This window comes from Ovis aries, chromosome 14 (assembly GCF_016772045.2).
Source record: "Ovis aries strain OAR_USU_Benz2616 breed Rambouillet chromosome 14, ARS-UI_Ramb_v3.0, whole genome shotgun sequence".
NCBI classification, from domain to species: domain Eukaryota; kingdom Metazoa; phylum Chordata; class Mammalia; order Artiodactyla; family Bovidae; genus Ovis; species Ovis aries.
This window is the reverse complement of record NC_056067.1, coordinates 56,789,663-56,799,319: the sequence shown is the minus strand read 5'-3', so window position 1 is coordinate 56,799,319 and position 9,657 is coordinate 56,789,663. Positions and strand designations below refer to the sequence as shown.

General features: G+C 55.3%; 1 protein-coding gene across 1 annotated transcript; it reads left to right on the top strand.

Moving 5' to 3' along the window:
- Positions 1 to 1,828: 1,828 nt before the first annotated feature.
- LOC105602080 (cytoplasmic tRNA 2-thiolation protein 1) lies at positions 1,829 to 9,227 on the top strand. The gene is made up of 3 exons (XM_027977514.3): positions 1,829 to 1,894; positions 5,112 to 5,656; positions 7,893 to 9,227. Exons 2-3 carry the CDS (start codon positions 5,149 to 5,151, stop codon positions 8,426 to 8,428), a joined length of 1,044 nt encoding a protein of 347 aa, XP_027833315.2. The 5' UTR covers positions 1,829 to 1,894; positions 5,112 to 5,148; the 3' UTR covers positions 8,429 to 9,227.
- The last annotated feature ends 430 nt before the right edge of the window (positions 9,228 to 9,657 follow it).

Here is a 9,657-nt window from a genome sequence, read left to right as displayed (position 1 = left end):
AGAGGAACTTTTGACCACAAGCCATCAGAGTTTAGAAGGACTTTTAACCCCACTTATTCAGTTTGCTGAAGAAGACACTGAGGTCCAGAGTGGGCAAGTAAATTGCACAGGAAGTCAGTTCATCAGTTGACGGCTTAGGGTTCATTGGGCTGGGTGATAGGAAGTGTATGTTAATGTGAGAGGGAAGAATTGTCGATGCTTACCATGAGGTGAGGGAAGAAATTTCATTCATTCATCAACCATCTACACTGTACCTTTAGGTTTTTAGTAAAGATTCAACCTTTGCCCTTGAGAAAAGCAACATCTGGTTGGGAGACAGATCATCCGCAATTCCAATGAGACGGGGGAAGTGCCTGTGGCGGGGAAACAAAGGCATGTGATGGGCGGGTCTCTTGCTTCTCTGGACTAAAGGATGAGTTCTCAGAGAGGAACAGGTCAAGTAGACATAGTGGGGACTTGCAGGGTCTCATAAGTGATGTGAGCTCTGCAGATGACCGTGGACGCTCAGGTACCATGTTCCCAATCCCACTCACTCTCCCACTGTACTGGGGATCCTTCACCAGCTAGCAAGTTCTGGGCTCTCTCTATGACCAACCCCACCTCTGCACCCCTTGGGTTCTCTCTGGTTTCTGGGGATCCCTAGGAAACGGCGGTGCCGCTATCCGTGGTGCTGATTCGGAGTTGGTTGCTGACTCAGAATGTCTGCGGCCTTGGGGAGGGGGAGGGGAGGTTGACCACAAAGAACAAGGACCCTTGGTCTGGATTCAGGAGGGCCAACAATATGTTAGACGTGCCGGGAAGGGCCCAGGTGTACCTGGGAGGAGGGACTCCAGGGAAAAGAAGATCTCTATTCGTCTTCCTTGACCTTCTGGCCACCCTCAGGAATGTTCTTTGGAAAATGCCAGGCTGTTGACACACCGGTCCAAGCACTGGGTAAGGTGAAAGCTTTGTTCTTTCCCTTAACATGTATGATCCCATTTCATTTTCTGAACATGCCTGACAGAAAGGGGTAATCGCCATCATCAAATAGAGGGAGCAGCTGACAGACAGACGAGCAGCTGTAGGTACAAGTTTCCAAAGAGCTCCAAACAATCCCACCACTTCCTTAAGGCAAAATAGTAATAAACTTCATTTATTACACAATGAAATTTATTACGTCTTCCTCTTTAATCTGGATTGAGCTCATTACTGCTTTTACCAATAAAATGTGGAGGACGAGATTCACACGGCTGCGACCCAAATTCAAAGGGCAAAAATAATGTGCTCTGTGAAAGAAAGTGAAAGTGAAGTCGCTCAGTCGTGTCCGACTCTTTGCGACCCCGTGTACTGTAGCCTACGAGGCTTCTCCGTCCATGGGATTTTCCAGGCAAGAATACTGGATTGGGTTGCCATTTCCTTCTCCAGGGCATCTTCCCCACCCAGGGACTGAAACCGGGTCTCCCGCATTGTAGGCAGACGCTTTACTGTCTGAGCCACCAGGCAAGTCCAATGTGCACTACAATCCTTCTAAAAGCCTATCGTAATCCCACAAAAGCAGATAATCCGAATGCAGCCACTTCGCCTTTTAAGCGTCCGGCACGGTGACAGCTCACTACCCTAGTTAACAGTACGCGCGCCGCGTCCGTTGCCCATGCGCAGGCGCAGAAGGAACAGCGCAGTGGATTTTGGGAGTAGTGGGCAGATTAAAATAAGGGGCCGCAAGGACTGCTGGGAGTTGTAGGCCGAGGGCCTCAGTAACCACCGCTGCTTCAGGTGGAGCCGTCGCGTGGGGCTATGGGAGCCGTAGGCAAGACAGCTCCCAAATCCTTGTGGGAGTCGTAGTCTCGGAGCCACTTCCGTACAGGAGTTCCGCGTGTTAGGCAGTTTGGACGATCCAGCACCGCGTTCTACTCAGGTAAGTTATTTCCTCCGGGAGCTGGTCGGCCCCTGGGCGCCCGCTCTTTGTTGCGGTGCCGTGCGAAGGTTGAGGAACTCTCCGGGGGTGATAACATTCGCCTCTGACGTCCCAATGCTTGTATCCCAGAGGCCTACTGACCGGAATCCTCACTGTGGGCTGTGCCGTCCAGCCTGTCTCTGGCCCGCCCACCCCTCTCCCCCGGGTGGGCTCGGGGAAATTCGACCATTTTCCTGCCCTCACCCCCAACTGGATACTTCCAGGAGGTCCCTGCACTGTCCTGAAACCTGTCTTGATAGAATGATGTTACACACTACCCATCATTCTGACAAAGCTGCGATCCGGAGGCACACTTGGGGTCTGGGCCCCGCCTTCTGGGAGCGCTTATTCCCTCAGCATACAGATCTTTACTGAACCCCGATCCTTTGCCAAATCCCTTGGAAGGCAGGGGGAGTCAGTGGTGGCTGAGGCAGACCCTATCCCTCCCTGCCTGTAGAGCTCACAGGACAGGGGAAGGGAGACAGGCCTGTCACCACGAAGGGTAGCGTCGTGATCCAGTTGGGATCGAGTCATACAAGGGGCTCTGCGACCCCAGAGGGGGCGCCTGAGCCAGCCTGGGGTCTATAAAATCTGCGAGGGAAGATGCTTAATACACATTTCAAATCTGACGTGTCCAAAATGGAATTCTAGTCAGCCTCCTCCACAACTAAATGTTCCAATCATCCTCCCAGGTGCTCAGGCCCAAGCCTCCAAATCATTCTTCAGTCCTCTCTTTTCTCATGACCCCACCCCAATCCAAGTCTTGTGCAAGTCCTATGGACCATACCATCAAAACAGATCCAAAACCCCACCTTTTCTTGTCATCACCACTGCCAGCACCCCAGTCCAGGCCAACATCATCTCACTGACTATCGCCATAGCCTCCTCTCTGGTCTCCCTCCCTGCCACAGTCTGTTCCCCATACAGCAGCCAAAGGGAAACTTTTAAAACTTAAATCAGATCATTTGCCTCCTTTGCCCAGAACCCTCCCATGACTCCCATCTCTCTCAGAATTAAAATTAAAGCTGTGTCGTGGCCTATGAGCTGCTGAAAATCTGCAGACTCGTTCCCTGGCAGGGTCTTCCTCATTCAGGAGGCAGGTTCCTGGGCCCTAGTGATCGTAGATTTAGGGGGAGAAGAGAGATGAGTCCAGAGTGACTTTATGTCTGTCCTATGGAGGAGCTGGGTGGAGATGTGGTACTCTCAGCAAGCAGTGAACAACTGGGCAAGAACAGGTTTCTCCGTGGGGAGAAGGGGACTGGTGAGTTTGGGTACCTAGGATTCTGGAGATCCAGTGGGTATCTTCAGTGGGACGAGCCTGATGGACATCATGATTCAGTCACCCACAAGGAAAACTAGTTGGGCAGGACCTGGGAACCATGAAGGTGCGTCTCCAAAAGAGGCTGAGCAGGAGGCAAACGAGGAGAGCGAGGGAGAATCAAGCTGGAGGCAGGGGTGAGGTGAAATGCATGGGAGGATGTAGAGAAGACCCTGGGCAGTTTTGTGGACAATTTCGTGTGTAGAGGAGGGGAGGGGAGGGGAGGGAGACTAAGGAGGAGCCTCCTGCAGTATCCAGGAGAGAGACATGGTTCAGACCAGGGTCGCAGCTGTGGAGATGCTAAGGAGTGTTGGGCTTCTGGGTCTGTTTTGAAGCTACAAACAGGATTTGCTCCGTTCTAGTTGGATGTATGGGGTTTGAGGTTTGAGGACATGCCCCAGGTGCATTCTCAGTGGGGCATTTGGAGGAAAGGTTGGGACCTTACATTGCAATTTGGAATCACCTACAGGGAGAGTTAAGAGGGATGGAGAAAGCAGCCCAGTGTCCTGGGACACAAAGTTCCTGCCCTGAGTAGCTGGAGGGACAGAGCTGAGAGAAGCAGGTTTGGGAAGGGGAATCAGGAATCTGGGTTCTGCGATGCCTGTCAGACAGCTGAGTTGCACTGGCACCTAACTGGTGTTATAGACAGTAAGCATGGGAGTCACATAAAATGATTCCACACTTTATGGGAAATCCTGGAAACAGGATGAACTGCTCAGAAGCTACTGCACTATGATAGTCCAGCCCAGAGATGATGGTGCCCTGGAGGGGAGGGACTCAGTCTGGTGGGTTCTTATGGGTTCCCCTGGCAGGTGGGTCCAAGAAGAGAGGGAATCGTGGCTGGGTGGGGAGAAATGAGGTGGGGGGAACAGAAGGAGTCAAAGATGGGCTGATCCATCTCTTGATAAAGCCACAGAAGCTTTATCAAGAGGATACCTGCCCTGCCTTTCAGAGGATACAATCGGGACCCATTCCTAGAGACAGCATCCCACCCCCACCAAAGTGAAATTCAGTTGGTCTTTCCTGTTTATCCCCCTTCCCCTAACAGAACAGCTGGCAGTCCCCTTGCCTCCTTCTGTTCTTAGATCACTGACCCTCCCCAAGCTCTCTGAGCAGCCCTGGAAGCCCAGGTCAGCGACCTGTCCTTCTGATTAGGGTTATAAGAGGGGTGGCTTCCCTGGAGACTGTGAAACGGGTCCTTAATATGCACCTCCATCCCTCCAAACAGAATCTGACCTAACTTGCCTATCTCTCCCTCTCCCCTCCACCCCTTACCCCCAACCAGCTACTTCTCTCTCCTTGGTGTGTAATGGATGTAATCCAAGAAGCCTTCCTGGAGGCACTAGCCTCCTTAAACCTTCCAGGGTCAAACAGTTGACCCTTGAACAACATGAGTTTGAACTGCTCCACTGAGACTCAGACTTTTTTTTTCCCAATAAATACATACAATACTACACCGTCCACAGTTTAGTTGAATCCTTGGACTTGGAACAGGGAAGATATGGAAGGCCAACTGCAAAGTTATGTGGAATTTGGTTGTACTCCCAATCTTCGCGTTGTTCAAGGGTCAACTGTATACATATAACCCTCCCTTACTCTGGAAGATGGAGAAGGAAATGGCAACCCACTCCAGTATTCTTGCCTGGAGAATCCCATGGACAGAGGAGCCTGGCAGGCTACTGTCCAAGGGGTCGCAAGGGTCGGACACGACTTAGCGACTAAACTACCAACTACTACAACTACTCTGGAAGAAGCCTACCTGGTCGCCACTATTCTCGGCAGGGACACTACCCTCTGCAAGCAACGACCCCCGCAATCCGGAATCCACGTGTAACCCGCCTCCCCTCTCCACCCATCCAGGAGAAGCCGACCCCTCCTGCCTCTCCAGGACCCCACGATGCCCGCCCCGCAGTGCGCCTCTTGCCACACGGCGCGCGCCGCCCTCCGCCGTCCGCGCTCGGGCCAGGCGCTGTGCGGCGCCTGCTTCTGCGCCGCCTTCGAGGCCGAGGTGCTGCACACGGTCGTCGCGGGCCGCCTGCTGCCTCCCGGCGCCGTGGTGGCCGTGGGCGCCTCGGGCGGCAAGGACTCCACGGTGCTGGCGCACGTGCTGCGCGAGCTGGCCCCGCGCCTGGGCATCTCGCTGCACCTCGTGGCGGTGGACGAGGGCATCGGCGGCTACCGGGACGCGGCGCTGGCGGCTGTGCGGCGGCAGGCGGCGCGCTGGGACCTCCCGCTCACCGTCGTGGCCTACGCGGACCTCTTCGGGGGCTGGACGATGGACGCCGTGGCCCGCAGCACGGCTGGCTCCGGCCGCAGCAGAGCCTGCTGCACCTTCTGCGGGGTGCTGCGGCGCCGCGCGCTGGAGGAAGGGGCGCGCCTCGTGGGAGCCACGCACGTCGTGACCGGTGAGCGCAGGCGCGGCCCAGAGGGGGCGTGGTGGGAGGGGCGCATGCGTAGTATAGGGCACCTTAAGGGCGCTGGAGTGCATGCCTGGGTGGTAATGGGGACTATGAATGGCCTAGAGGAAAGAACCGAACGTGGAGAAGGGGATGTGTGCATGCTCTAGCATGGGGCCCGAAAGTACAGAAGGTTACTGCCAGGGTGGTGGGGGCAGGAGGAAACGGGATAAGCTGGGCATCACAAAGACTTTGGGTCTTGGCCGCTCTCTTGGTCTGCACAGCTTGGCAAGGAGGGTGGGAGGTGGGAGAAGCGAGTGGCAGGAGTTAGTCTCTGGGTATCAGGTCTTTGAGTCTTTGCTTATCTTTAATCGTCTCGAATACTCTTGGTCTCATGGCCCCCAGCTGTCTCTCTTCAGAATCCATCTCTATCGCTGGAAAGTCTCTGTCTGCCTCGTAACTTCTTTTTCTTGTTGGCACCTCTTCTTTTCCACAACTATCTTTTCTTCTCTCGCTCTCATCCATTCCTTCAACAAACAACCACTGGGTTTCTACTAAATGCCAGCTCCAAGCTGTTATTAATATATAGAGTATGCACTACACACATTTATATTATATATGCTCACATCCTCATCGGGCTATGGCTGAGAATACAGCGATGCCCGGGACAGACCTAAGCCTGCCCTTTTGCACAGTCCAAATATAAAATGATAAACGATCATAAATGCCATTGGGGAAAATTACATGGAGTAAAAAGAGGACCTTATGGTGTGGAGAGAGGGGATGAGGGAGGGCTTTTGAGATCGGGGGCTCTGGTGAGGAGGTGAAGAGGGGTGATGTTTGAGCGGGGTGGAGGTTGTTCCAGGCAGAGGGAACCATCTGTGCGCAGGCCAGTTTGAGGGGCCCCAGGAAGACCAGAGCAGTGGGCGGAGTTCAGATCCACTTTCCCCTTTTGATGGTGAGGCGTTAACATCTGATCCTTTGAGCAATGGGGAAATGGGTGGGTAGGGCAGGGGTGAGGAGCCTGGGTTGGAGAGGCAAGGGCGGAGCAAAGGAGATGAGCCTGGAGGGTGGCAGCTGCAGGTGGTCCAGATGAGAGAATGGTTGTGAGAATCAGTGCTTTTTTTTTTTTTAATGCTGTGTAAATATTCCCTTACTTTCTCCCTGGTCCCTCTAAACAAAGACAACACCAAAACATTGCAGTCTGTGCCATCAAAGGCACTTGTGTCAACAACCATGAGTTTTCTATGGCTGCTGTAGCAAATCACCACAAATCCAATGGCTTAAAACAACACAAATGAGAAAAAAACAACAACCCAAATGTATTAGGTTGCAGTTCTGGAGATTAAAGTTCAGGCAGAAGTCTCACTGGTTGGCATTCCTCTGAAGAATCTACTGAAAAGTCCATTTTCTTGCCTCTTCCAGTTTTTAGAGGCTACCTCTTGGAGGCCTCCTTCCCCCAGCTTCAAAGCCAGCAGCTGAGTCCTCATCTTGCATTGTCTGACCTTGCTTGTGTTCCCACATCTTCCATCCTGACTCTTTACCTTTAAAGACCCCTGTCATTACCCTGGGGCCCACTTGGCAAAGCTAGGCTGCTCTCCCTATATTAACATCAGCTGATTAGTAACCCTCATTCTATGCGCAATCTTTATCTCTTTCACCATGGGACCCAATATATTTTCGGGTTGAGGGGGTGGGGGATTCTGCTTACTACAACAGTCCTCTTTCCCATCTCCGTTAAATGACTTCCGTGTAGTCTGAAGTACATGTTTTGGTTGGGGGGGGGGGTGTCTTGGGCCTGTGGGATCTTGGTTCTCCAACTAAGGATTGAACCTCGTCTCTCAGCATCCAAAGCACAGGGTCCTAACTACTGGACCACCAGGGAATTCCCTGAAGTACACTTTTAATTGAGGCTGAAATGACAGTCTTCCCGACACAGGGATCAAACCCAGGTCTCCCGCCCTGCATGCAGATTCTTTACCTACTGTGCCAGGAGGGAGGCTCTGAAATGATAGTTGTAGCCTAAAGGACTTTCACTTGCTAGCAGAGGGCCTGGTCTGCGATAAGTAGGGGTTAAGTGAGGCACCCCGGGTTGCTCCACGGGAGCCTGGGTGCGTCGTCCTCTCGTTTCTCGCCGGGTTCCCCCGCAGCCTCCCCGAGGCCGTCCCGCGGTGCCCCGGGGTCTCCTCCCGCGGCCCCGCCGGCCCCGGCCCCCTCCTCACGGCTCCTGTCTCCCCTCTCCCAGGACACAACGCGGACGACATGGCGGAGACGGTGCTCATGAACTTCCTGCGGGGCGACGCGGGCCGGCTGGCGCGGGGCGGGGGCCTGGGCTCCCCGGGCGAGGGGGGCGCCCTGCCGCGCTGCCGCCCGCTGCAGCTGGCCTCGCAGAAGGAGGTGGTGCTGTACGCGCACTTCCGCCGCCTCGACTACTTCTCCGAGGAGTGCGTGTACGCGCCCGAGGCCTTCCGCGGCCACGCGCGCGACCTGCTCAAGATGCTGGAGGCGGCGCGGCCGTCGGCGGTGCTGGACCTGGTGCACTCGGCCGAGCGCCTGGCGCTGGCCCCGGCCGCGCGGCCCCCGCCGCCCGGCGCCTGCTCCCGCTGCGGGGCGCTGGCCAGCCGCGCGCTCTGCCAGGCCTGCGCGCTCCTGGACGGCCTGAACCGCGGCCGGCCCCGCCTGGCCATCGGCAAGGGCCGCCGGGGGCTGGACGAGGAGGGGCCGCCGCGGGAGCCGCAGCCGTCCCGACTGACAACTTCCGAGCCGGTCCCCGACTTCTAGAGACTCCAGTTCCCCGCGGGGATCTGGCGCCATGGGGGCGCGGACCGCCTGTAAATGACACGGAATGAACCCGCGTTACCTGAGCCCGGGCTTCGTGTGCAGCTGGGAGAGAGACGGAACCTGTTACCTGCGATCCTGCAGAAGCTGGGGCTCTGGGGGCCTGGGGCTGGGGGCCGGGGACTCCTGCGCCTCAGGGAGGGCAGCACTAAACGACCTTCCATTCCTGAGCGAGTGGGAATTAGGGGGCTGCTTGCCTGTACCTCTGTGGGGTTCTGGACGTGCTCAAATAGCCCTAACCCTTCTCGATCGCCTACTTCCCGCCTGATGTTCGTGTTTGCCTGTAGTAGGCTAAGCACAACCAGGCAGCTGGATGAACATGTCAGTTACAGCACTCGTGGTGTTTCTGTGTGAGCGCTGTGTGTCCTGCAGGCGCTGGGCCATCTCATTTCACTCGCACCACGATCTCATTGGCTGTAGCCCGAGGCCCATAACTGGCCTGAGGTCACCTCTCTGGAGCCCCACCTGGGGACTCACGCCCAGGTCCACCTGGGGCTCTTCAAGACGGTGGAATTAGTCCTTATCCCCACTACCACCTGAATCTCTGATGGATGAAGAGCAACTGGGGCGGCTCTCCAGACTTCAGGTTCCAGAGGCAGAGCTGAGTGAGCTTGGGTCAGTGACTTAACCTCTCGAATCTTCCATTTGCTCCCCTGAAAATGGAATCAAGGCCTCCCATCAAAGCACTGTTGTGAATGATAAAGCGCTCAATAAATGTGTCCGACTTGGCTGTTCACACTAACGTCTGGCCACCAGGGGGCGCTCGATTTCGGGGTTGCTGCCCTGCGGATCCAGACAGGCGTGAGGCTCGGAAACTGCCTGCCTGACTCCTGAGGAGGCTTGGTGTCCTCAGTCCCACCTCCAAGTTTTGCTGGACTGCTCCTTTTTTAGAAATGCCCTCCTTTCCCATCTTTCTGCTCACATCCTCCAGGGGCCTCCTGGAAGCGTTCCTGAATCTCCTCCCACCCTGCCCAGCCCAGGACGTTGGGAGTCTCCCAAACCCCAGCCGCTGGGTCCTGTCCTCTGGCCATCCTCACTCTTTGGGTCTCTCTTTTCCTATTTAGATTGGGCTGGAGGGCCGGGAACACATGCTCGGAGTCCCCTGTGAATTAATCGAGCATTAGGTTAATTATTCGTTCAACAAACACGTATTGAGCGCTTCATCTGTGCCC

Excerpts from the sequence above, each read along its gene's own strand:
- LOC105602080 (XM_027977514.3), top strand. The coding sequence starts at position 5,149 with ATGCCCGCCCCGCAGTGCGCCTCTTGCCACACGGCGCGCGCCGCCCTC. Across the intron at positions 5,657-7,892 it reads AGCCACGCACGTCGTGACCG|GACACAACGCGGACGACATG; the intron begins GTGAGCGCAGGC and ends CCCCTCTCCCAG.